This window comes from Ailuropoda melanoleuca, chromosome 10 (assembly GCF_002007445.2).
Source record: "Ailuropoda melanoleuca isolate Jingjing chromosome 10, ASM200744v2, whole genome shotgun sequence".
NCBI lineage: Eukaryota > Metazoa > Chordata > Mammalia > Carnivora > Ursidae > Ailuropoda > Ailuropoda melanoleuca.
Window position 1 is genome coordinate 93,598,790 of NC_048227.1, and position 27,485 is coordinate 93,626,274.

Consider the following 27,485-nt stretch of genomic DNA (forward strand, 5'->3'; position numbering starts at 1 on the left):
TTGGGCGCTGGACCCAGTAATCTCAGTGTCAGGCCAGGAGATTGGCGGTATGGAAACTCCCTTTGGCCAGGAACTGAGACCAAACCTCTAGGTCCAAAGACCTTCGACCTCCACTTCCCCAGGGGCCCTGTGGATAGGGCCAGCCTCAGGAATAGGGTGGGAGCAGGTGCTCGAGGCAAGAGATTGCACTTCCAGTTCTGCCTCAGTTTCCACCACTGGCCTCATTCCTGCTGGTAACCATGCCCTCTCCCTCCCTCCAGGTTGTTCTAATAGAGGTGATCCTGTAATTTATCGCCCGAACCTGGACACTGCTGGGAGAGAATGGGAGCAAGCTGAGCCAACCTGACTGTATGTGTGGTCACCTTAATTCCAACAAGAAACGACTTTGAATATCATCTAAGGTTTTTTAAAATTCTATGGACACAAGAAACAAAACCTGGGGATGTTAGACAAACAAAAAAACAAACTCACCCAAGCAAGTTAGTGAAAAGAGCTGGCTAGAAGTGTTCTGGGATAAAGTCCTTAATTCGTAATGGATAGCATTGACCAAAGTCCTTGAAGGGATGGGGGTGGGGAGGTGGCGGGGCAGGACGCAGACCCGAGGTGCCAGAGTGCCAGGTGAAGGGACTGAGGAGGTGGAGCTTGGGGCTACACACCGCCTCCGGGCTTCCTGGATACGACTTTGCTCTGTGTGTGATCCCTGCCTCTGGCCCTCGCAAAGGATGTCACTTCATCTTTACAATAAACCTGTCAGCACATGTGGACCAGAGATGTTCAGTTAGCTCTCCAATGTCACACAGCTAGTTAGGAGAGGAACCCAGACTAGAACCCAGGCTGCGGACTCTGCCCTGTGCTGCCCCGACACGGGACCTGACCCGGGATCTTGGGGCGTGGGGTGCTACCCACCGTAGGGGCAGTGCTGCCAGGATGGCTCTGGGGGCTTCGGCTTCCTGCTCAGGAAGTTGCTCAGGGTGGGTCCCCGGCGGCCCAGGGGGTCATCTGGAGGCATGAACCTGTAAACAAGCACAGGGGGGCAACTGCAGAACCCACAGAAACTCACCCTGGCACCTGTATGGGAAGCAGGCCCAAGCCAGCCAGAGCCAGAATTGCAGCACCGGGCCACGCGTCGGCCTGGGCTCCCCGTGCAGGGCTCCTTCTCCCACCACGGGGGGCAGGGGGTGTCGCATTTGAGAACAGGACCCCAGGAGGGGCAGAGCACAGATCTCAGGAAAGCCACCGCAGGCCTCTTGGGGAGCATCTCCAGCAGCGCCAGAATCAGCTAGCAACACCTTTCAGAAGGCAGGCTCCTGGCTTCACCCAAGTCCTGCTTCACGGAAGCTCAGGTGGTTCAGGAATCTGCATTGTAACAACTCCCCAGGTGATTCCCCCCCCCCCCCCCCCCCCCCCCCCCCCGCTATAATGGAAGCATCGTTGCTCTAGGGCTCCCCTGGGCCCTGGTCTGAAAGCGACTCTAAGCTGCTTTCCCACTGTCCTGAACAGAAGGGCTGAGACCGCCATAGGGCTACAGACAGATCGGGCCTGTGAGCGCCCTTGCTCAGGTCCCACTTCTCCTGCGTGGCCCCGCAGCTCTGGACCTAGGCCGGCAGAGGATTAATATTAATCGAGTTTGAGACGCCAGCCGGGGATCCAGTGAAGAAGCAGCTCGCAGGTGCTGCGGGCGCACAGAGCCTCAGCACAGGCCCAGCCCCTCCTCCGAAAACCCAGGGGGCTCTGGGTTTGGTCTCAGCTTGTGGGGCCGCCTGGCCCCAGCCCTGTTCTCGGATACCACCCTGTCCCCTTTCTGACCCTTCCCAGTCTCCCTGGCATTAAATCTCAAGGAAGGGAATGAGTCCTCAGCGTGCCCACAGCTCAGAGGGGGAGAAGTGCCTTGGAAGGAAGGCTCCCCTCCTTTACTGTCATCCATCTTTTTCTGTGAATACTTTTGTTCTCAGGAGACACTTCTAGGTCATACAGAGGTTCCTCTAGGAGTTGTGGATCCTACACGGGGGGCCTGTTTTTAATGGGTTGGTGTCCCTCTGAGAGTCAGGGGTCATCCTGAGTCCGTGGTGCAGACCACGTACACCAGGCCAGCCCAGAACCAGCAGTCCCCAGTCCCAGGCGTCCCCAGTCCCAGGCAGCCTCCATGGCTCAGATCCCAGCTACGCAGCCAGCTTCTCGCAGCTGGGCTCTGACCAAGAATCTGGGGAGCCGCCCACTGCGGTTATTAGAGGTTCCCAAAGGCTTCACCTCCTGCTCTCCGCCAGGCCTCGGCCATGGCGGGTGGGGCCAAGAGGGCCCTATGGACATGCCCGTGGCACTGGGGCAGGCGTCCTCCCCTACGGCAGGCAGGCAGGCAGGCTCTGCCTTCTGGCAGCCGAGGGACCTTCTGGCAGGCCCTTAGCAGAGGCCAGTGCGTCAAAAAGACTTGCCAGGGCCCCCGGCTGTCGCCAGGCCAAAGGCAGCCATGATCCATCAGACCTCAGTGAGGATTTTCTGGAAGCCACTGTTATCAGACTTGCCAGATTTCTTTGGGCCTGAGCTGGGTAGAGGGAACCACTGGCCTTGAGTATGTGCACATGACCATGGGGGCTACTGGGGGGGTAGCTGCTTGCTCTGGGGCTTAGGAGGGTGGGAGTCGGGGCAAGCGTGTCCTGGCGTGGCCTGAGAGTACGTGCTACCTCTTACGGGGTACAGTTCTCCCTAGCCCTCACAGCCATCGCAGACGGAAGTATGGTTAATCCAAGTATGGTTAACTCAAGGTGAGGAGTACGGAGTTCGGTGAGATTGAAGGATTTCCCCCAGGACACACAGCCCACGAACGGCCGTGCCTCCATTTGGACCCTCACCTGCTGCCTCCAAGGCCCTAGCTCTCCACAGCACACCGTGCTGCCCTCCGGGCTTCGAGGCGAGGCGCTGGTCTGCTGCGTCCAACTGGCCTGACCCAGCCGACCTGTCACCTGCCCCCATCCTCCCTTCCCCACGGCCACGCCCTCCCGGGCTCACTCACTCACTCGTCATCTACAACTAGTTCTTCAGGGCCTGCGATGTGCCAGGCTTGCTGGGCCGTGGCAGACAAGATGCACAGTCCCTGTCCTCACAGAGTTGGGAGCTGCTCTTAAACCACATTTCTAAAGGCCAGTTCTAGAGCCCAGAAGGAGAATGAAGCTATCATTGCCTGGAACAGAAACTGGAGTGGGAGTCACGTCCCAGCTTGCTGGGCCCGCCCCACCTCTCCCCAGCCTGTGCTAGCCTCAGACCTATGCCCGCCTCGCTGGGCTCCTGGCCTATGCCTTTAGCACACCTGAGGACGTCTGCCATGCTTCCTCCCCACCTTAGCTCTGTCCGGGAGCCCTCGCACCTGCTAATGGGTTCGTGCCTGTGTCCCTGACATGGCCCTCCCCCAGCTATAGCTGGTTGGTTCAGGGCGGACCTGACCCAGGGCAACCAACCTAGGGGACAGAAGAACCAACTAGATTCTCTTGAAAGTTCAACCAACAGGTATTGAGACAGACTCAATTCCAAGATATCCACAACTCCAGAGAAAAGATGACTCCCATATGTAAGACGAAACTTTTTTAAAAAGACATGAACATTAAATAAGTGAGTGGAAGCACAACGAAGTTCAGATTTTCCCCCATGATGACCGTTTCGGTGCTCTTACTTACTTGCACTAGTAAGTGCTTAAGAAATAAAAGCAGCACGTTGATGGTGTCCCAGCCCGTGCTTTGCCCACCTGTGGGCAAATCAGTGCCAGGTCAGCCACGTATGGGCATGGGAACAGAAGGGTCACGGACAGTTGGGGCTAAACAGCCCTGTTGGGAAAAGGTGGTCACAAAAGAGGGGACCCAGGGGGACAGGGAGAGGTTCTGCGGCCCGGGAGGGAGAGTGGGTGACTTCGGGTGGGCTCCATCTCCAGGGCTGGGTGCCCTTTGCTTTGGTGTGGTGTGCCCGTGACTGCAAGCCCCCCACCCCGGCTTAGGCTGGTTGGAGTGGCCAGTCACCCCAGCCCCCACCCCCCGGCCAAGGACCCCCTGAGCCGCCACCTACCGATCATTGACGAAGGAGAACATGAGCAGCCTCTGCTCGATGAACCACTTCCACTCGGGGTTCTCGCTCTGAAGGTCACGGTAGTTGTCGTTGGAGACGATGACCCCGTCCAGCTCGTAGGCCACCTTCACGATGTAGCGGTCGTCGTAGCAGACCACCCGCTTGCCGTTCACCTTGCGGGACGGGGTGTACACGAGCACCGCCTGCCTCTCCAGTGCCTCCAGCACGTGCTGCTCTGGGGGCCACAGGGTGGGTGGGAGACAGGCTGTAGCGGCTTCCGGGGCCGGGCTCCCACCCCTAAAACCATTCTCACATCACCCGGCACGCTCCGCCGCTCAGGGAGCCTCTCGAGCCAACTCCCTCCTCCCCCACTAGTGGCCCTGCCTGGCAGACAAGGAGCAGGGAGGTCTGGAGAGGCATGGGCCCGCAGCCTGGGATCAAGGGGACTCTTGGCTTCTGTCCTGCCCGAGTCACAACAGAAGTCCTGAGAATGGGACTTAACAAGGGAGAGTCACTCTAGAAGGCAGAGTGAAGCCATAGCTCTTGTCCTTTTGATGGTTACACGACATAATGCCCCTACCACACTAGACACAAGACACGCTCTGGAGAAAGACATTCACATTGTAACTGGAATCCTGGCAATGCCTTAGAAGTTACTAGAAGACTTGTATCCACCTGGAAGGCTCCTGCCTGGCCCGTAGCTCAGAGCCACTGTCTGTCTTCCGCATGGTATAGGAATCAGCTTGGGACGCCTTCGGGGTAGAGCATACCGTAACACAGCTCTGAGGGACACAAGAACATCACAGGAGGAGTCTGGGGTTAAGAATCTATAACCTGGGTTCCGGTCTCAGCACCAGCTCTTAGGTACCCCATCCCTCTCTGAACACCAGATTTTGCATTTACTATAAAACGAGGACGGCAACTCCTCCTTCACGTCCTCGGTGTCTGTGCGTAGACTGGATGAGCTCGTGTGGGCGACAGTTCCTGTGCAGACTGGTGAGGAGCCGAACGTCTATCACGTCCCACAAGGTCTCTTATGGGAGCTCAAGTCCACGTCCCTGGAAAGTCTCCTCTTTGACCTGAGTTTTGCCTTTGGAGGCTTGCAAAGAAAATCCCTCCTACTGATAACAGTTACTCAGACTTGGGGAAGCACCGGCGTGTTCTTCACAAATTGTTTCTTCTCTCAAATCGACACCCTTTCCCACATGACATGGTTTCCAGACTTCTAAAAAGTACATAATGCGCAGAGGGTACAAGCGTAACTTTTACCTGTGCAGGACTCCCTTAGAGAACTCGCATGCGGCCATGCTTCCGGGACCCCATTGGCCACCCCACTCTGCGGCTCCCCTCAACGTAGCCCAATGTTTAGAACGTGGTGTTTATAATTCCCTTCCCTTCATTTTTAAAAATGTGTATGTATCCATCCCCCCAAATGACTATTTCTAATGTGGTTAGGACCCTCTGGACTTCACACCAATGGCATCGTGGGTCCATATTCTCGAGGGCTCGCTTTCTCCCTTTAACGTTGTGTTGGGGAGGTTGGGCCGTGGCCATAGGGTCACTGCTGTGGTTCCGCACGTAAGTCTCTGGGAACAGAAGTACAAGGATTTCTCCAGGGAGGACCTCTAAGAGTGACGCTGCTGAGTTGTAGGGAAGGCACTTTCCAAGACAATGCCGAATTGTTCCAAAGTGGGTATAAGTTACTACCCAATGCAGCATTTTAGAAGACCTTGTCAATGCTTGGCATTTTCAGGTTTCTGACTTTTTGCCAATTTGGTGGGCGTACAGTGGCCTCTTATTGTGGTTTTATTTTGCATTTCTTCGGATACTAATGAGACTGAGCATCTTTTCATATGTTTATTGGCCGTTTATGTTTTCTCTTCAGTGAAAGGCCTATTCATGCTTTAGTTCATCTTTCTGTTGGTCCTTTGTCTTTGTCTTATTAATTTGGAGAAACTCTCTATAGATTCTGGATGGTAATCGTTCATCAGGAATGTGCGATGGATGGCCTCTCCCAGTTCAAGGCTTGTCTTTTCATTTTTTTGTTTTTGTGGTATCCACTAATGAACAGAAGCTTTTATTTTAATGCAGTCAAATTTATGAATCTTTCCCCTGAAGCCTTGCACTTGTTGTGACTTGTTTAAAAACTCCTTCCCTACCCCAAAGTGATTTCCCTACCCATTACCCATACTACATTTAAATATTACGCAACTGCTGAGAGCCACCATTCGCCATGTTCAGCCAGTAAAGAATGATTTGGGGTAAGTGGCTCCTGGTGAAGAACCGAACACAAGTATTTATCCCCATCTCCTTCTCATGATTCCATTGAAGTGGCAGTGAAGATGTTGACGACAAGGAGGGAGTCCATATTCACACCGAAATGGGCCACGGAACAGCAGCAAACCCAGGATAATAGCAATAAAACCAGGAGAGCAGCAAACCAGGAAACCATATTGACCCCGTAGCACATAGGGAGCCACAGCCCAGAACTGGCACCTGGATGGCTGAGTCTGTTAAATGGCTGCCTTTGGCTCAGGTCATGGTCTCAGGGTCCTGGGATTGAGTCCCACATTGGGCTCCCTGCTCAGTGGGGAGCAGGCTTCTCCCTCTCCTCCCCACTCTTGCTCTCTCCCTCTCTCTCAAATAAATAAAATCTTTGAAAAATAATAAAAAAATAATAATAAAAAGAAACTATTGAAAAGAAGGTTGAAGTGGAGAGGCGCCATTCTCCCTGCAAAGGCCCAGAGCATTCAGGCCCATAGGGAGGGAGTGGGAGGAGGGCAGAAGTCAGGGTGAGGGCTACTCGTGGGGCAGCTGCATCCACCCTTTCCCTAAATTTACCACTATAAGGAAAGTGAGGCATCACTAGGAAGGGGGAGGTTCCCAGTGGCCTTTGACCTCCTAGAGTAAAACTATCATCATTGTGGCATTGCAGCGAGCATGCGCTGGGCTGCCCGGCGGTCCTCCCGCTGCAGACAAGTAAGTAACCCCAAGTGAAATCTGATGGTCAGCCCTGCCACTCTGGGAAAGATCCACATGCCAGGAGAGAAAACACAAGGAAATCACATAGATATGTATCTAACCAACCTGGCTCTTCATTTGCAAATAAAAACTGGCCACCAAACAATCACTAGACTTTTGAGAAGACATAACAGCACAGACACATATGCATAGAGAGAGAGGAGAAAGAAAGGAGAGAGAACAAAGAGGAGGGTGAACAGAGAGGAGGGTGAACAAAGAGAACTGGCCCCAGAAAAAAAAAAAAAGGATTCACAGAACTTAAGAGAACTTTTTAAAGTCTATATTACTATAGAAATAGTCACCAGATTCTACACCCCTAAGACAAGAGTATCGTTTCATTTAAGAAAGAAAGGCAGAGAATCTGAAAGAGAAGATCAATAACTGGTGACACTGATAGAATTAAACACAACACCAAAAGCTCTTGGTTAAAAGGCTGAAACTGGGTGTCTCAGTTGTGTCAGCATCTGCCTTCGGCTCAGGTCATGATCACAGGGTCCTGGGATCGAGCCCTGCATCGGGCTCCCTGCTCAGCGGGAAGTCTGCTTCTCCCTCTCCCTCTGCACACAATTATTTGGGGGACTTAATGATTCACACTGAAAGACGAAATAATTTGTTTATTCATCTGTTCAACTGAGCACCTACTACAGGCCAGATATCATGCTAGATTCACGCAACAGCAGTGAATCTATCTATCTACAGTCAGCGCTTTCAAGAGAAAGACAGACGTTATCCCACAAACAGCTAAGTGGATAATTGACTGTAACTGTTAGGGGACCTACCACGGAAAGGTGTGTAGTACTTTTTGAGCATCTCTCTGCTCCAGCGTACCTCTAATTGGGGTGTCAGATCGTGGCGGGTCTTTCCTCCAGGATGGGACAAAAACTTTGATGTAGGTGTGTCCTCTGTCCCTGAACCAGTCCACAGCCAGCTGGATTCCCCGGCACGAGAAGGCTTCTTTATTTCCATGGCTGCAGTGGGAAAACAAACAAATCTGTACAGTCACAGGAAGGGTCCTGAAGGCTGATTTCCCCTGGGAACATCCTGAATCACCATCTCATCACCAAAGGGAATCAGGAAAATCTGCATTTTAAAAATAGTTAGTTCTTTGCAAAAAAATGCATCCCTTACCTGGCACCATGCAGCTTGTGACAGTATGTATACAGGGAGGGGGCTGGGCTCCAAGGGAAGTACATTCCAAGGATGAAGAGACAAGACCCCCCTTTCACCTGAAGCTAATAAGGATCAACACAGGATGGAGGGGAGTAGCCAGCTGCAGAATACTCTTACCCTAAAAGAGGGCTGTAAATGTGTTATGGGACTCCCCAAGTCCAAGTACGGAGCCCAACGTGCCCCACAAATGCAACTGAAGTCGACGGTGGCAGGAAAGAGAGAGCAATGTGAGAGGAGGCCCAAGACCAGGCAGGGCCTTGCATGCCTTCCTGAAAACTTCCTTGTCCTAAGAGGAATGACAGGCCATAGAAGGATTTGAAGACTGGGGCGTCCATGCGATGTGATGTGATATGGTCGCGGGTATGTTTCCAAAGCTCAGTGTGGCAGCTCAGAGGATGCTAAGTTGGAAGGGAGCAAGGTGGGGGCGAGGCCCCAGTTAGGAAGCTGTCACGGTCATCACAGCGAAACTGGATGGTACATGGACCACGTGGGTGGTGGTGGAGAAGGGAGAAGGGTAGGTGAACCTGAGAGATATTTAGAGGGGAAAATCTCCAGAATGTGGTGACTGATGGGATACAGGGTGATGGAGAAGAAGGCACTGAGGAGGCTTCCAGATCTCTGGCTTGTGTAGCTGGTGGGCTCCTCATTGAGACTGGGAGTTCTGGAGGAGGACAGGGTTTGGGGGGAAAGAGGTTTGTCATGGACACACACTGAGTGGGAGAAGCCTCTGCAACCTCTGGGTGGAAACGCTAAGTACACAGCTGGGGTCCAGAAGACAGTTCTGGGCAATGAACACTGCGGGCCATCTGTGCTTACGCACTGGCTGGAGCCACGGCATGGAGAGAATGGCCTGGGTCCCTGGAGGGAGAGCCAGAGGGCTGGAAGATGGGTCTGGGGGTGCTGTGGGACTCAGTAGCTGGTTATGGGGAGAGGACAATCTCACAGAAGAGACAGAAAGGGTCTATCAGGCCACAAGGAAGTAAACTAGTAGAGTCCTGCATTTGCAAGCCACAGGAAGGAGACGGCGGGGTGCTGCTTGGAGGGACCCATGAAGTCTGAAAACATCCCTCAGACTGAGTCCGTGCAGGTCAGTGGTGCCTTACTGGCAAGGGAGACACGTGGATAGACTTGAGATAATGAGATTGCAGAATCAGACTTAGCCCCGGTGCGATTCAGCCTGGCCCCAAGATGAGGTCACTCTCTGCTCTCCTTCCAGCCCAGCCACCTCACTGCCTGCCGCCCGGCATCCTAGCCAGACACCTTCCCCACTCCTACCATAGGACCTTTGAACCAGATATTTCTTCTCCTCTCGGCCCAGTCCACGCCTTCTTCTCCTTCAGATCTCACCTTCGTCCCTATGTCCGCCCCCTATTACAAGTCCTCAGGGGACTAATCACAGTTGAAGGATGACACCCCCCCACACAGGATGAATGGGTTTCCCCCTCTCTAAATCACAAGCTCCTTTTGCTCCCCATTGAATGCCCAGCACCTAGCACAGTGCCCAGTGATTGGTAGCAGGTCAGTAAAAATGTGTTGGATACATGAGTGGCTGAGAAGACACAGAGCCTGGGGCGCTTGGGTGGCTCTGTCGGTTAAGCGGTTAAGCGTCTGCCTTTGGCTCCAGTCATGATCCCAGGGTTCTTAGATCGAGTCCTGCATCAGGCTCCCTGCTCAGCGAGAAGCCTGCTTCTCCCTCTGCCTGCTGCTCCCCCTGCTTGTGCTCTCTCTCTCTGTCAAGTAAATAAAATCTTTAAAAAAAGAAGAAGACGACGACGACGACACAGGTCCTGCGAGCAGCTGGAGGAGGAACAGCCCAAGGGGAAGAGCTGGCTGGAAAGACCTCAACACAGGAAAGGCTCAGCATGTCCAGGGGCCAAAGAGAGAACAGAGTGACTGGCGCATGGGGAGGGAGCAAAGGGGAGAGTTGTGTGGGTTCTCAGAGAGCCAAGGGTCCCCGTGACACCCCTCTGCGAGAAGCCTAGTCCGCAGCAGCCCGCCTATATCCAAACAAGGACAATGCGCCAGATTTTCATGTTGAGCTTTGTTTGGGGCATGGCCTCTCCTGCTCTTTTCTCAGAAGGGTCAGGATAGGTCCAGGTTTGCAAGAGAAAAACGGGAGTCTTTGGAAACACTCATTAATAGCATTGCAAGTCAGGCTTTGTGGAGTGCCTGAATGAGAATTCGGAACTGCTTCGGCTCCAGGGACAGATCAGGGGCCAGGCCTTGTGCTCTACATCAGCAGCGCCTTCCCTTCCGGTTTGGAGAAAATAGCCCTCTGGCCACGGAGGCCGCGGGGAGGCTGATGCAAACACTAAGGAGAAAAAATGTCATTGTCTGTGGTGAAGGGAAGAGGAAGTGGACNTCTTCCGGTTTGGAGAAAATAGCCCTCTGGCCACGGAGGCCGCGCGGGGAGGCTGATGCAAACACTAAGGAGAAAAAATGTCATTGTCTGTGGTGAAGGGAAGAGGAAGTGGACAGCACGTCCCTCTGCCCCAGCGGAACTTGAGAAAAGAAAGGCGAGGGGAGAAAGAGGAGGTCCTTCACAGGGTCCTCACCCCTGCATCCCCCACCTGCTCCCGCCTGAGCCAAAAGGGGAGCAGGAGGGGTAGAAACATCAGGATGGGTGTGAAGAGGAGGCTGAAGGCTTGTCTCCCAGCGCAGACCAGGCAGGTCACAAGCCTCTCTCGGAAATCCTGGTTTTAGCAGGTGCAGCGTCCCACGGGGCTGCGGGGCTGCCTTGGAGGAAAGGGGCACACCGGTGAACTGGAAGCAATACCCCTGGATCCCTCGCAGGCCCCCAGGCCTGGTGGATGGTGTGAGGCCTGCAGAGGGACAAATAGGCCCCTGTGAGGGGGCAGAACTGTAAGCTGGTATGGTGTTCCAAAAGGCCAAATGGGGCCAATGACCTTTCTCCATTGACCCTTCTGGAAGCCAGGCCAGGCCAGATCAGCCACTCTTTAACGGAGCCCAGTGAGGGTCCCAGAGCCCCCTCTCGCAGCCAACATCAGGTCTCAAAGCCCCCAGATGCCATTTGGGAGAAGAGCAGGGGAGGGAGAGGAAACATGAACCCCAAATCATCCAGAAGGCAGATCCAGAAGACACTGAGATATCACAAATTGCTAAGTTTAGGTTTGCCCTCTCCACTATCTAAACAGGTAGGGAAGAGATTATGTCTATCCTGGAAAAGAAGGTCTATTTTCTGTGCACATTGAAGCAGGAATGTGAACAGCTCATGACACCCCACCCCCAAACATGCCTCTGTCGGCTGCAACGAAGGCTACCGTCCGTCAGTTCTCGAGTAAACATATCACTGCCACGATTCTTTTAAAATGGTGTCTCCAGTGTTCTCTTTCCCGTGACTCCCCATCAGTTTGTGTGACTATATACCTTTGATGGGTAGGTGGTTGGCTGGTGGGGGCACATTCAGTGATGGGGCTGAACCCAATCCCTCTGAAGAGGCAAAGGTGAGCAGGGTGATGAGTTCTGGTGATGACGGGCAGGACCACAGCCTGCAGTGGCCCTGCTGGGGGCATGTGGAGGGGAAGGGATTGGTAGTTGAGGAGTTCAGGAAGAAAAAAACTGAGGAATGGTGCTACCATCGGCTTCATGCAACAAAACCAGTCCCATGGCCTCTCTGACACAAGACTCCAAGATGGCGGACCCTTAGCCAAGAGTTTCCAAAGGGCAACAGATACCATTAAGTCCAGGAGAAGATGGAACAAGCATGCATCTGCCCATAGCCTTTCTTCCCTCCTTAAGACGTGCTCTCTCTTCCACCCTTGACTCCGGGCAAGAAAAGTCAGGGACTAAACCCTAGAATCACTAAGCTGGTGTCTCTGCAACGAAGGGTTTCCATTCAGGTCTGTTGTTTTCCTGGACTGGATTCCCACATGCCCCACCCCAACCTCTCCTCTGAGTCTTCTGGTCTCTTTTGAGATGTGAAGATTGTTATTGTTCAATCCTTGCCACATTTTTTTTTTTTACTAACCTCAAAACCCCATTATGGCTGCCCTATTTCTGACCACAGAAAGCCCTGGGGCCATGGCAGGATTGAAGCCACAAGCAGGGACCACCTTCTTGCCACATGCGGGTCTCTCTACAGGAGCCGGCAGAGCTCCCAGTCGGGCAAGAAAGCAGCCACGGTCCCCCTAGGACTGCACCGCTCGGCACACAGACAGAAATGCACCTGTTGGGGTGCCTGGGTGGCTCAGTCATTAAGTGTCTCCCTTCGGCTCAGGGCCTGATCCCAGGGTCCTGGGATTGAGCCCCGCATTAGGCTCCCTGCTCAGTGGGAAGCCTGCTTCTCCCTCTCCCTCTGCCCCTGCTTGTGTTCCCTCTCTCACTGTCTCTCTCTCTGTCAAATAAATGGATAAAATCTTAAAAAAAAAAAAAAAAAAAAAAGGCACCTGTTCATTCGTGCATCCCTCCACTCGCTCAACATCAATTTATGGATGTCTACAGGGAGGCTCTGTGCTGGGTCCTCAGAGACTAGTGAACAAGACAGACCTCCTGCTTCTTAGAGCTCATTTTTAGTATTTGTCCTATGTCCCGGGCCACTTTGCACTCTGCACTTCAATCATTACAATGAGCCCCTGAGGAAGTGACCGTCGTCCCATCGTACCCTTGAGGAAACTAAAGCAAAGAAGCATGCCCAACTCCCTGATCTAATGACAGATCTCGGAGCCTGATCTGTGGGGTCCTTCTCCATCTCTTATTCCATGTATTCCTGCCCCTCCCAGTCTCTGCCCCTGAGATCAAGACAATAGCTTTGGAGCGTAAGTCACCTGCTGTTACAAGGCTGGAGTTTGGGGAGGGACCTTAGTGCTATGAACAGTCACTGTGGGCCAGCTCTTCAGACCGCAAGCTGAGAGCCAGGCCCTGGGAAAGGGAGACAGAGGAGGGAGGTTTTGAATAAAGGGAGGGTGGTGAGGGGAAGTGGGTTGGTGCCTGAGACAAACTCTGTCTGCAGGACAATTACCCTGGGGCAGCCACAGGCGTATACATGCAGCCATTTATAGGAAGCAGGCCTCCGCGTGGCTCATCACTGTATCGTGGTCTCTTGCTCAGAAGGCTCTGCAGAAGTCAGTGGCTCGCAGAACAGTCCTGTGGAGCGTGAGGTGGTGGTTGTGGGGTGGGAGGAAAGGAAAAGAGAAGTGGTGGTCCCTTCAGAGCATGAGATGTAAAGGCATGCCACTCTTTCCACACCTTTTTTAATTTGAGGTTAAATTGCAAACACCTAGAACCTGGAGTTTACAGCCTTTTCACCAAAAGCTCTCTCTCCCCAGCTCAGGTCAGGGGGAAGAGAGAGGGTGGCCTCTGAGAGAGGGGGCCCCTTCATCTCAGAGAAGGAGAAACAGGTGCAGCCCTAGCCAGCATCAGTCAGAGGCAACTCAGGGGCTCAGAAGCTGGTGTGACCCCCAGGCTAGGAGTGCAGCCGCCACTAGTAACCCACAGAGAGGGGGCTGATGAACCCCCCACCCCCTTGCAGGCCTGAGCTCTCATCACTGAAGATTTGTGACTCCAGAATAAGCCAGATTCTGTTGAGGTATCGTAGAGTTTAAAAATGTACATGAGAACCCAAACAAAAAGCCCTGTGCACCCCCAAATGAGGGCACATTTACATGAAACTCTTGTCTGGGACAGCAAGAGGATGTGAAATTATCAGGTGGTTTTCCCCCAAACTGAAGTCCTTCAAATCTCTCTTTTCCTACATTTGCCTACAGAACGCACAACACAGGAGGCACTCGAGAATTGACCAGGCAAGCGGAGCTGGCAGCGGTCAGCGGGGCAGAAGCGGGGCAGCTCTTCACACGCGGCCCACGAAAGCCACCTTCTGGTTCAAGCCTGCTGGACGCTTTCCTCAGGGTCAAGTGCAAAGCCCTTGAGGGCTGAGCTCACACCCTCCTCTCTCACATACGAAACTTGGGCATGCGCTCAGGCACACCCACACCCCCCGAACATCCGGGGACTGTGCTGGGAAATCAGTCTCTGCGCCCCTACGCCAGAGCCACGGTTCAGTGCACGTGCGCTGTCCTCATCACAGGTTCCCAACAGGCAGGCGGCAGCGGGAGGGGCATCCCGGGCGGTTCTACAGAGAGAACCTGCCCCCCGGTGAGGGAGTGGGGCGCCCAGCACATCCTGTCTGCAGCAGACAAGTCAGGGCTCATCTTGCTCGGGAAGGGCTCTGGGCAGCACAGGCAGCCTCTGGCCCCAGAGTAGAAGTCCATGGGGTCAGTCTCCAACCCTGAGAAGCTTTCGAAGGCTGGAAAGGGGAAAGCCAAAGATGCATGGTGCTGGGGGAAGTGCAGGGCTTTGGAAAGAGCTCTGACAGCACAGCCTAGCACTTACTGCTCTGTGACCTTGGGCATGTTACCTACCCTCTCTGAACCTCTGCAGAAGAAGAGCAATGCCTTTATAAGAAGAATGCATTTATTTGTTTCATGCATGCATAAAATGATCACCTTGAATCCTAGAACATTACAGATGAAAAGCCATTTAACATTATTATTATTTCATCCAACCTCTTAATTGTACAAACAGGGCTCAAAAACATCATGTGACTCACTCCGAGGTCACACAGCTGAAAAACCAGATCTGTACAGTCCAATACATAGGCACTCACCACATGTGGCTATTTACATTTAAATTCAAATTAATTCAAAAGTAATATAATTTAAAATTCAGCTCCTTGGTCACAATAGCCACATTCCAAGTGCTTAGCAGCCCCATGTGTCCAGTGGCCATCATAATGGACAGGGCAGGTACAGAACTTTCCACCATCTAAGGGAGTTTTATTGGGCAGCTGTCAGCTAGAGGTCAGGACTCAGAGCTTTGGGCTCTCGGCGGCTCCTCGGGGCAGTGAGGGCATGTGTTCCAATCTGTCTTTTAAGTCTTTCCCCACTTCTTCCAGGGCCAGACGGCAGATGAAGCGTAGCCTCTTCAAAAGCAGAGAATGGCCACATCTCTGATGCTACAAAACCTCAGGAAAGGAGAATTTTCAGAAACCACGTTTCTGAGGTTAACTGAGTTTTGAGGTCAACAGATCATAACTAGACACTATGTTGGGTTTCAAACTACCCATTGCCTCTAAAGGGTGAGCCCCACATTGAAATCTGTCCTTCGCAGCGGGGACCTGGCAGAGCCTGAGGGTCACGGGTCATGTGGGGGCTCTGGCTGGAGGACACAGTAGGAGGACAATGTTGCAGGAGAAGGAGCGGGGGACGGGGCAGGACCTCAGACCCCAGACGTCTCCCACACTTGCCTCTGAGCAAACCAAGTCCCAGCCATCAGCTAGTGGCTGTGCGATGTGTCTTTTTTTCCTAACTAGGGATGCAGGGGGCAGGGGAAAGGGATGGGATGTCTGTGTGCGTATGGACATTCGTGTGCACACATATGTCCACACACTGAGACCTCACACAGACATTCATGTTCTTGTTGACTGAGATGATTTTTAGGCAGCAAGTGTGTGAAAGCATTAGTGTTCTGACTCACTTTTCATAACAAGCCTGAGTGATGGCTTCCATTTGTCACCCACACAGATGGAGCAGGAAGGGGTTAAGTGGATGACAACCGTGGGAGTGGGGGGTGGGAATAGATGGGTTTACCTGGGGCACATCATGGTCACACACAAGAAGAAGACGCAGTTTAAGTTTGAATTCCAAGCAGCAACAGAGATTTTCATCAACAGAAAATCTTCTAACTCCACCCTATCAAAACAATTTCTAAAAACTGGTCCCCACGAGAGCCTGCCCACACTTTCCTGTAGCACCTGACATAGTCCTTCTAGCCCACAGTCATTCTTTTGATCTGGAGTCACAGAGCTGATACAATCTTAGGGATGGAAAAGTCTTCAGTTTAAGCAGTCCCCTTTTACTTTTAAAATCTCCTTTCTGGGGCGCCTGGGTGGCACAGCGGTTAAGCGTCTGCCTTCGGCTCAGGGCGTGATCCCAGCATTGTGGGATCGAGCCCCGCATCAGGCTCCTCCGCTAGGAGCCTGCTTCTTTCTCTCCCACTCCCCCTGCTTGTGTTCCCTCTCTCGCTGGCTGTCTCTGTCTCTATTAAATAAATAAAATCTTTAAAAAAAAAAAAAATCTCCTTTCTATGGATGTCCAGAAGGAGAGGTGGCTCGTCCTGCTCAGACAGAGGCCTGGTCCCCCTCACAGTCCTCAGACTTTCTAGGACACTCAGAACCTTAAAAATTTTTTAAAGCCCTTTCAACTCCCCCCTGATATCTTGAATTAAGCAGGATTTCATCTGCTGGTCCATCGGGTGCCTACATGGGAACATGTGTGCAGATGTTACAGAGATCCCAGGACCAGCCCAGGGTGACCTGGCTGGCTCAAGCTTGAGCCAACACTCGCAGGACACACGAAGCTGGGCACATAGGGACAGTGCCCGGGGCTAGACCATTTTGGGTGGAACCGTTCCAAACTTCTGTCCTACAGTGCCAAATCCAAAGTGAGCCCCAATCCCCCAGGAAAGCCACTGGATCGGCCAGCACGTTCAGCACTGCAGGGAACACGGCCTTCTCAATTCCCACCAGTGGCTCGGCTTTTGAAACGGGAAGTCATCTATTTACAGCTATGAGGGACCGATTTCCTCTGGATCTGCCCTTTGCCCGCCTGTAACTAAGGCACGTAGTACAGAACCGCACTTGTACGAATACAACCTTCCTCTTGCCCCGCGCGGAGCCCGGCTGAGACTGCGAGATTGTCTCCACACAGGCGCCAGGCTCTCATCGCTGACACACACAAAGATGCCCACACACAAATATGGACAACCGCGTCTGCAGTTCAGGGGCCACGGCACACGTCGCAGACCAGCTTGGGAACCACAGCACCACCAGCCACCCCCGGAGCAGCAGCCCCCGCGAGAGGGCTTCCTGTTCGAGCACCTTTTCCCATCTGATTCTAAGCAGAGCTATCCCTTAGCTTGTGTCACGCAAGAAACTTGAGATGCCATGACTTTCCCTGTCCCACAGCTGGTTAGGGAGACTCGAAACGAGAAGCCGCCATCTGCCAAGGCCCCATGCTAGGCTCCTCCCCAGTTACCGGCCGCCCTCCGCAGAAGAGAGCCTCTCTCTGGGTTGGTAGGATAGTAGGAACCACTTGTTGAATGCTTACTCGTTGTCAGGTACCCTCCTAGGCATTTGGTGTGGCTCCAGTTCTTACAACTACCTTCTAGGGAGGTTTTATACCCATGTTACAGATGGAAAAACTGAGGCTCAGAGAGATTAAGTGACTTACTTAAGGCCACACAGCTACCAAAGGGATGGAACGGGTATTCAAAGGCCCATTCATTAGCCCCAAAACTCTTTGGATGAAACCACCGAAAAGAGGGATAGGTCTCCCAGCCCGAGGCTACAGGATGAAGAAAAGTACCTCATGGCCACGTTGCTGCCGTCAATCACTATGGGTCGCAAGGAACTGGCTGGGCCTCCGTAGTCCTCTTCCAGCTCTGCTGCTGGCCCACGTTGGGCAGAGTCCAGGGTGGCACAGGAGCCCCTCGGAACGAGCAGGGGCACCGCGCTGCTCTCATGGGCCCCCGGGCGGCTGCCGGTCTGGATCAGCTCCTGCAGCACATCATTGACCAGGGCGCCCTCGCCCAGTTTGCCCAGCACCCTGACCACATCCTCCTGGCTGTAGCCCAGCTTCTGGAAGAACTCCATCTTGCTTGAGCGCTCCATGCTGTGCCAGCTGGGCCTTCGGTGAGGGTCCGGCCCCCGGTTTCCTTCTGGCAGAGCCACGCTGGCATGAGCTAAAGAGAAAAAGCATCCATCAGGTGTTTTCTGAGCCGCCTGGCCTGGAGGCCGTCGGGTTACTGAGGGCAAATTATGCACACTCCCTCCCCGCCTTATCTGTCAGGAAATCATGTTGCCTGGTCCCCTTGGGGATTTTCAGTTGCTCAGTGTGGTTGGGGAGCACAGATGTAATCGTGCTTTTACTCGTGCGCTTTCTGAGCCCTTCACCCCACACCGGGGCCCCCGCAAGGATCCCCCGGACAGGGGCACCCAGGGCAGCTGCACAGACCACCCAGCGCTAGGAACATTGGTGCACAGGCCAGAGGAATGTTCCTGCGGCTCTATCGTGGGCTGAACGGTGCCCCCACCCCCACCCCCCAAATTCATACGCTGAAGCCCTATCTCCCAGCACCTCACATTGTGACTGCGTTTGTAGATAGGGTCCCCAAAGAGTTGATTAAGTGAAAATGAAGTCATTAGGGTGATCCCTGATCCAATATGACTACAGTCCTTATAAGAAGAGAAGATTTGGGGGTGCCTGGGTGGCTCAGTCAGTTAAGCGCCCGACTCTTGGTTTTGGCTCAGATCATGATCGCTGGGTCCTGAAGTGGAGCCCAGCTCTGTGCTCAGTGGGGAGTCGGCTTCCCTCTCCCTTTCCCCCTGCCCCTCCCCCCCCACTTATGTCTGCCCTCTCTCTCAGAAATAAATAAATCTTAAAACAATAGAAATCATCATGAAGTTATACTTACTGTGAAAAAAATGCAATAACGCTCAAGTATAAAGACTAAATAGATATAATGTCTCTTCATACAAACCCCAAACCCCACTTACCTCTCCTGCTCTTCGTCTGTATCTTTCTAATGCTTTTCTGATGTCATGACTTGCATATCGAATAGATCCACACACGTATTGTCTTAGTGGGGTTGTTTTTATATAAATATTATCATACTATATGATAGCTCAGCAACCTGCTTTTCTTATTAAAAATGCATCTGGGAAATCTTTCCATGCCAGCTTTTCTGTTCTGCTGCTCCCTGTATCCCCAGCATTTAGGACACTGCCCAGCCCAGCTGACTCTCCATGCAGATTTGCTGACTGGAGGGTGTCTAACCGTATGCCAGATGATGGAAGTGTAACTTGCCTTCCCCTTCTCCCTGTTACAGACAGGCTCAAGGAACACCCGCAGGCATCCATCCTGTCATCCACCCTCTTCCCAGCAGGACAGGTGCACTACCTCCCCTCCCTAGTCTCCTGCCCGCTTCCTCCTCGGCAGCACGCACGTCTTCCTACGGGGTTCTCAGGGAGGCTCCCGGTTCCCTGCAGGGCCAACTCCCCTGAGGCTGAAGCCACAACAGAACAACAGCCCGCCAACCAGCTCTGGCAGGAGAAGGGCTTTGGCAGCCTGGACAGAGCAGCTTGGTGGTTATTCCGTGTGTCGCCCCTGCTCCTGCTGGAACACTGAGACTGCCCCCCACCCCGAGCTCACCAGGGACCCCCTCACTGCCGAATCCAACAGCAGCTTCACGCACGTTGCCTTATACAAACTCCCTGCTGCTCAATGCCGGGCCCACACCCCTAAGTGTCATTTTAAATCAAGACGTTTGGAAAACATTTTGGACCACCTCCCCCTGAAACTCCTCTCCCTGAGGTCCAACACCTTGGCCTGAGTCTTCTAAGTCTCTCCAGTTCTTTCCTTAGTCTCTGCTCATGTGTTTGATGATGGGGTCCTGCCCGGGTGGTCTGGTCTCCCCATCACGCCCCCCACCTGCCCCTACACCCGAGAGGCCACAACTACACTTCTGGCTGAGACCTCGCTAAGCACCAGGCACCCCAGTTATAAACCTGTCGGGTAAATGGCATGCATGCTATTTGAATAAAGTGCTGGGGAGCTCAGAATGCTGTCCCTCGCCAAACATTTGCTGAGTCTAACTTCAGTGGTTCCCGAAGTGTGGTCCATGGAAACTCGGGGAGGGTCTAAGACCCTTTCAGGGAGACTTCAAAGGAAAAACTGTTTTCATAATAACACTAAGGTGTAATTTGCTTTTTTTTTTTCCACTCTCATCCTTATGAGTACGTCATGAAGTAAGTATTCCGGAGACTACGTGTGGTGTGATATTACAACAAAGCCAATGCAGAAGCCGACAGGCAAACCCAGCCGTCTTCTCTGAAGCCACATGTTAGAGATTGGCACAATTTAAATCAGTGTCAGTCTCCTTACAAATTTTCTGGTTTGGGAAAACAGTTATTTTTCATAAAAATGCATCATTTATATTAATGTAATGGTTTATTATTAAGGTAAAGGAATATGGTTTAATGTCTTAATTTGAGTTTCTTGTAAGGTGCATATCAATGGTTGGATATAACCCCATATACAAGAAAGCTCTTAGGTATCCCTAATAGTTATTAAAAATGAAAAGGAGTTCTGAAACCAAAAGTCTCGTCTTAAATCCAGAGCTTTCCAACAGGTATTTCCAAGAAGGTGGTCCCATAGAGGTGACGCATAGACATGTCACCCAGGGCCCCAGGACAGAGGGGCAGGGTCTTTCCCTCCTTCAGCCTGGACTCTCTCACCCCCATCTGCCCACCTGCCCCCCTCACACACCTTCTTCATCCCATACCTGACTCACTGCCACAGCCTCCTATGGGCCTCCCTCCACAACCCCATCCGGCCCAGTTTGTAGCCAGCAGTATATTTCTAGAACAAGTCTGACTGTATCATGCCCTTCCTTAGAAACACCCTCAGACCCCGTGTTATGACAAGAAAGACACCAAATTCCTGAGCAGCCTGCCGAGCCGTCACCATGCAGTGCTGACCCCGGTGTACCTCCCCGCCCACTACTGGCCCACCTGGCCCTTTCTCTTGAGCCCTGCTGAACCTCCCCCCCCACTCCCCAAGCATTCCAGAAAGTTCTCATCACTGTGCTTCTGCATATGCTTTCCTTTCTACCTGGAATGCTCTTTTTCGCTTGGCAAACTTCAAGATTCACCTCAAATGCCACTCAGAGCGGTCACCCGTGGGTCCACAAACAGAAGGAGTGGCTTGGTCATCTGTCTACCAGGCACTTAGCTCACACCTCTGTTAGAACACACTGATTTACCATGCATCTGTATCTCAAGAAACTGTGAATTAGGTTCGCACCTATCTGCCTCAGAATCACCAGCACCTGACACAGTCCTAGTATATTGGGAAGTTCAACAGAGTTTTCTTCAATTGATCGGAAGAGCTGAAAATAATCCTCCCTCCTCAAATATTTTTTCTTGGGTTCCCATCTCATTGAATGGCGTCCTCCAGACCCCAAGAAGAAATCTCAAGGTCACCTCGCACTCTTCCCTCCCCCTCACTTCTACACCCAACGGGCCCATTTCTACTTTCTGGACATTTTCCACAAGCACCCCTCTGCTTTACACTCACAACAGCACCCTAGTTCGTTCGTTCATTCATTCATTCATTCATTCATTCATCCATCATTCATTCATTCATGTAATAAACACTTCCTGATCACCCGCTAGGCACCAGGCATTGTGCTGGGACCCAGGTCCGTAAAAACTAAAACACAGTCCAATTTTAATTTGTTCTCAACCTATTCAGGAAAACAGACCAAAAATGTAAATAACAAGCCATAAATCATGACAATAAGCACAATACTTTCAAATAGAAAAAAAAGGTGCTTTCAAAACTCCGGTGAGGAATGACTTACCTTCCTTTGAGGGGAAAGGAAAGGCCAGAAAGGCCCTCACGGAACTGGACAACGAAGGACAAGCTGGCTTTTCCCAGTCGGGGAAGAGCTGTGGCATCCCTCCCGGGGGGTCCTGGGGAGTGTCCTCACCACACTCCCACCCACCACGACACTAATCTAGCTCTTCCACGGACCAAGATTTCTGTCCCTCCATCCTGTACAGGGTAAATGGCACAGCTCTTGAGCAGGACAGTCAGGGCTCTCTCCACCAGGCCTGGCCCACTCCCCAGCCCCCTTGGCCATGTCCTTCTAGTCCAGCTTCACCTTCTGCTCCTTGACCAGCGGCCAGTCCTTCCCCTCGGGTCGGCTGTTCTCTGGGGCAGGGATCCAGCTTTGGTCTGGTCTCCATGGAGGAAGAGGACCCTCGCCCAGCCTGGCAGGCCAGCCTCACAGCAAGCGCTGCTCACGGTCCCTGAAAGACCCACGGGCTTCATTCGGGCTCTTCCTCCCTCTGCCTGGAGGCCTGCCCCTTCCTGCCCCAGGCCTGACCCGGCTGTCACCCCTGTCCTTCCCAATCCTGCCAGCCCAGCTACACCCCCACCTCCACCCCTCCCTGCTTCTGCATGCCGGGCACTTATCTTGATTTGGAAGACAGAGAAGGGAAGAGAGGAGGGGTGGGAGAAAGAAAAGAGAGGGAAGGAAAGTGAGAGAGAGGGAAAAAGGAGAAAAGTTGGCATGGGCAGCATGCATACAGCAGTTTGTGCTCACGGAGCTCGTCAGTGTTTCCACATCGCCTTCATCTAGAGACTGCCTTGAACTTCCCATCATGCCTGGGGGTGGGGGAGACGAGAGATAACAGCCTTCCCTTCTCACAGGTGAAGAAACTGAGGCTCCGCACGGCACAGGGTCGAGGTTATAGAGTCAGTAGGGGCAGAGACCGAGGATTCATAGATGGCAAAAGTAATGTGTTGCTTTGAGTTTGTTCAAGATGGAGGTAACATCTTGTTTTTACAGAAATGGAAAAACCAAACTACAGCTGGGCTGGGTGACTTCTCTTTGGTCACAAAGTAACAGCTGCAAGGAGAGTCCATGCTTGTTTTATAACTTTGTGGTCTGGTATGACGGCATCATAAACATTTTCAAAATGAAAAGACCTGGGGCTGGGACGTGGGGCTTTCACCTGGGGTGCGGGAATGAGAGCGGCCACATGAGGCCCCATCCTCGGCAGCTCTCCTCAGCACCCACAGGTTCCAAAAGAGCTCCTTTTTCTTTTCTTTTCTTTTCTTTTCTTTTCTTTTCTTTTCTTTTCTTTTCTTTTCTTTTCTTTTCTTTCTTTTCTTTTCCTTTCCTTTCTTTTCTTTTCTTTTCTTTTCTTTTCTTTTCTTTTTCTTTTCTTTTCTTTTTTCTTTCCTTTTTTTAAGGTTTTATTTTTTGGAAGTGATCTCTACACCCAACGTGGGGCTCAAACTCACAGCCCGAGATCAAGAGTTGCACGCTCCACCGACGGAGCCAGCGGGGCGCCCCAAAAGAGCCCCTTTTCTGAAGAGACTTTTGAAAGGTTATGCATGGGACAGGAGAGCTGTTTTTACACAAAATTAACTGAAAGAATCCACCTACTTCAGAGGCTTTCTTTTGCCCCCTTGAGACTTTAAAATCAACTTCATTTCCTTTTGAAACTTCTAAATAAGAAACCTGAGGTGGGGGCGGGGCAGGGGGGGGGTTCTGTCCTCAGCAGCCTCCGTGGCCCTCAGGCCACCACCCTCCCCTTGAGCGACAACATTGCTGGCAGCTTCTCGCTCCTTTCTATTTTTAAGTCCTGAAAGTACGAACAATTTCATCTCAGTTTTCTTCCTCCGGCTTGCCTGGAAGTCACCAACAGCACAGATGATGAATTAGTAACACTTTGAAAATCTTCAGTCTCCTCTTACAGTGGTCGGCCTCCCACCACTTCCCTGTGGTCAGCGGTCAAGGCAGCCATGGAGAGGAGCTCAGGTTGAATCTGACATTGGAGGTGGGCTCACAGGAGAGCAGGAAAGGAAGGGAAGAAGAGGGAGGGAGGAGAGGGAGAATTTTCTAACGACGGGAATCAGAGCAGACCTGTTCCTCCTAGAATCAGCCCATCCAGGCTGAGGTCTGTAGCCTCTGACTGGAAGAGCCCCCGAGGAAGAGAGTACAAGAGTAGAGAGCCAGCAGCTCACATGTACCCAGTATTTTACAGTTAGAAGGCGCTTCCTTGCGTATTATCTTTGCAGATCCCCACTTCTGTAGGAGACGGAAAAGGGCTACCTCATGACTCATGTTGCAAGTAAGGAAACTAAAGAAAAGAGAGGTTTTGCCAACTTACCCACGTCCCGCAGCTAATAAATGGGAGGGACTAGACTCCCGTGGGTGGTGATTCCTGCTACCTCCTGGCCCAGAGGGTCTGCCCGGGGCTGCTCAGGGGGCCACAGAGCAAGGCGAGCCCAGGATGCGTGCATTCATCACGTTGCCCCTGACCCTCAAATCCTGTTCCTGTTCACTTCTGTCAGCTGCAGAGCAATCCAGCACGTTATGACAGCCACAAGTCACCCCCATGATGGGGAGAAAGCTCTTGTGAACATAGTCCGTGCAGTTTTCTGGTTCAGCTCAGATCAGTGGAGTTGTCAGTTAGATTTTGGGGAAGTCACAGACAGGCAAAAACTTCAGCCCACGAGATTCGTGTTTTGGGCCTGGCTTTTGGGGGATTTTTAAAGGGCATTATAATTTTTTTAAAAATTGTGGTAAATTGTACATAATATAAAATTTACCATAGTAACTATTTTTAAGAGTGCAGTTCAGTGGCATTAAGCAACCATTACCACCATCCATTTCCAGAACTTTCTCATCTCGTAAGACTGAAACCCTGTCCCCATTAGACACTAACTCCCCCACCTCTCTCCCCCACCTGCCCCTGGTAACCACACTGCTACTTTCCGTCTCTATGACTTTGACTACTCCAGGTACCTTCTAGAAGTGTAATCATACGGTAGTTGTCCTTCTCTAACTGGCTTATTTCGCTCAGCATAATGTTTTCAAGGTTCACTCTGTTGCAAGCATATGTCAGAATTTTCCTTTTTAAGGCCGAATAATTTTCCACTGTGTATAGAGACCACCTAGTGTCTATCCATTCACCTGTGGATGGACCCTTGGGGTGCTGCCACCTTTTGGCCGATGTAAATAGTGCTGCTGTGAGCCTGGGTGGCCTGGACTTTTGTTTCCTCCTTGAACTTGTCCCTTGCTCTTCTGTACTGCTATAGGTTACTTGGGATATACACACAAGCCCTGATCCATACCCCAGGGCAACTCTGAAACAAAGTTTTTCAAAAACCACCCTCTACTATCTTCCACACCCAACCTGTTCACGTGTCAGGTATCAGAGCTCCTGGGTTGGCATCACCTGGCCTTGGAGAGGACTTCATAATCCTGGAGGCATGGCTGAGGTTTCTAACGGCCATAGGGAATTAGCCAAGATTGTCTTCATTGCCTGCGGTTAAGACTTATTTCCATGTCCTCATGGGCCTTCTCAAAGCCCACAGAGCCATCCTTTAGGGAGTGATGGGGCTTGGGGCTACGGCCAGATATTCCTGACCTGCCAGGAAACTAGACGCCCACAAACCAGTATCTACTCTAAGAGGTGCTTTCGAGAGCCTGGAGACAGGTTGAAAATGTGCCCGAGAATTCTAGACCTTCTGATTTCATAAAATTAAAATATCTTCAAAGATCACAGCAGGAGTTTTTACTTAAACTGAAGCGTCCCTCCAATTAACCTTTCTCCCACAAAAGCCCTCTTGAAATTAAATAAAATTGTGCTAAAATGAGCAAGGATTTCACCTAATTTTTTTTATCTGCTTACTTAACGTCATGTAAGGCACAGGAAGTCAAATTGCTCAGAATAATGCTAACCCAAGAACTGCCCTCCAACCTGCCCCCTGTCCCCAGGAGAGATGTTCTGTCTTTCTCCTCCACCCCTGGACCCAAGTCTGCACAGGGCCTGTCACACTGACAGATGGCCAAGGGCAGGCACTCACCAGCAGGACACGTCGCTCCAGCCCCCACGGTGGGCACCAGTGCTCCTCTCCACGTCCCCAGCTCTCCTCCCAGTTAGCCAGGTGTCACCCGAGCTGGGGGAGCACAGCCGGGCTGGGCCACGCGGCCATGAGGAGGCACTTCATGCCAAAGCTTCCCTTCCTGGACGCCAGAGTCACGTTCAGCTGCCAAGGTAGTTTTGCTTTGAGCGTGAAAACAAAAAAGGAAAAGAAGAAAGCAGTCAAATGAGGGAGGCAGATGTGAAGCCTTCGCCCCAGCATGAGTCACCGAATCAAAGTTTAACAACCACATGCAAAACAAACTCTCTGAGGGCATGGGCTGGCTGCACAGGAAAGCCAGGAGAGACTCAGAGAAAAAAGCGCTCACAGTTTCCATTCCAAGTTTCCACTCAGGCCTTCAGCTGCGAAGAGCATCTGCTCCGAGGTGCTCCCAAGAAGGTTGGTGCTCCCAACTTTACAAACAAAACTAAACAAAACTAAAGCGTGCAGGAGTGAAGAGGGTCAGGGAGAGAACCGGAATGCCTACCAGCGAGGGGTGCCCAGGCGCCTGGGCACGGAGGAGGACCTGGCCCTTCTGTCAGTCACAGAAGCCTTCGGGCTAGTGTCATGGGCGAGGTCTGCAACAGGACGAGGAACAGTCCTCACTGCAGCCCTGCATGGGGTGGGCGCCAGCTTCTCTCACTGAGGCAGGGGGAGCCTGACCGCAGGCCCACCTGACCAGGGCACCTGCAGTAGGTGGCCATGGGCAGCACCCCTGAACTCAGTGTCTGTTTCCTGCATCAGGGGAGGCGCGATGGGATCAGAGTGAGAGCAGAGAACACACACCACAAGCGGCCCGCTTCCCAACAATGACAGGTCTCTAAAGTGACTTGCCCAAGGACACCCAGTGAGCCAGTTGGTCAAGCTGGGTTTAGAATCTGAGAGTTCAGGAATGGCCCGAGTTCACTGGAATTTGCCCTTCTCCTCCTCCTCCTCCTTCTTCTTTTAAATATTTTATTTATTTATTTGAGAGAGAGAGAGCATGAGTGGGAGGAGGGCAGAGGGAGAGAGAGAAGCAGGCTCCCCGCTGAGCAGGGAGCAGGACCCTGAGATCATGACTTGAGCCGAAGGCAGATGCTTAACCGACTGAGCCACCAAGGCACCCCTTCTGCTCTTCTTTCTTTATCCCCCACCTGTCTCCCATAAAAGATGTGCGGCAGTCTAGAATATTAAAACACAGATGGAATGGGATCATCGCAATAAAGCTACAATCAGAAATGATGAGAACGGGGGCGCCTGGCTGGCTCAGTTGGTAGAGCATGCGACTCTTGATCTCAGGATAGTGGTTCAAGCCCCACGTTGGGTGTAGAGATGACTTAAAAGAAATGATTGGAACAAAGACAAACATGTATCATAACCTAGATTTAAAAAGTTGCTTCCTCTGGGCATTAGTTCCAGCTTTGAGTTTCCTGGCACAACGGGTTTTCTAAGAACAACTATGGTTGGTTTAGTGCTTCCAGCATATTCGATGCCTTCCATTGGAGTGTCTTAACTACACAACAGCTCAATGGCCTCGGAGTCATTATCCTCGCTTTTGAGACAGGATCATCGGGGTGCGAAAGGGTAACTCAAACCTAGGCCCACAGAGCTCCCCAAGGACCCCCTCTACACCGTCACAGGTGGCCTTTCAGCTCCCAGGTCCCAAATTAAGCACGTAGGCTTTCCCAACGAAAGAAACACTTTCCTGGTATTAAATTCTCAGAGAGGGGGCGCCTGGGTGGCGCAGTC

At 52.2% G+C, this 27,485-nt stretch overlaps 1 protein-coding gene across 6 annotated transcripts; it reads right to left on the minus strand.

Moving 5' to 3' along the window:
• Positions 1-6: 6 nt before the first annotated feature.
• ZC3H12D (zinc finger CCCH-type containing 12D) lies at positions 7-25,946 on the minus strand. 6 transcript variants are annotated; one of them, XM_034669281.1, is made up of 7 exons: positions 22,407-23,036; positions 21,979-22,126; positions 17,619-17,994; positions 7,897-8,036; positions 4,048-4,282; positions 907-1,013; positions 254-311 (listed from the first exon to the last, which is right to left on the minus strand). In XM_034669281.1, the coding sequence occupies exons 2-7, from the start codon at positions 22,061-22,063 to the stop codon at positions 289-291; spliced, it is 966 nt and encodes a 321-aa protein (XP_034525172.1). In that variant the 5' UTR covers positions 22,064-22,126; positions 22,407-23,036; the 3' UTR covers positions 254-288. The 6 variants fall into 6 exon arrangements, with proteins under 6 accessions (XP_034525171.1, XP_034525172.1, XP_034525173.1 ...); XM_034669280.1 differs by lacking the exons at positions 21,979-22,126; positions 22,407-23,036 and adding an exon at positions 21,676-21,867 and having other exon boundaries at positions 7-747; XM_034669282.1 differs by lacking the exons at positions 21,979-22,126; positions 22,407-23,036 and adding an exon at positions 25,701-25,946.
• Between the last annotated feature and the right edge of the window lie 1,539 nt (positions 25,947-27,485).

Bases quoted from the DNA above. Each gene is read 5' to 3' on its own strand.
- ZC3H12D (XM_034669278.1), bottom strand. From the start codon at position 21,772: ATGCCACAGCTCTTCCCCGACTGGGAAAAGCCAGCTTGTCCTTCGTTG. The intron at 17,995-21,675 runs GTAAGTCATTCC...TTTTCTCTTTAG, and splicing joins TCCTTTCCCCTCAAAGGAAG to CTCATGCCAGCGTGGCTCTG. The intron at 8,037-17,618 runs GTACTTTTCTTC...TTCCCACTGCAG, and splicing joins GGCAGCAACGTGGCCATGAG to CCATGGAAATAAAGAAGCCT.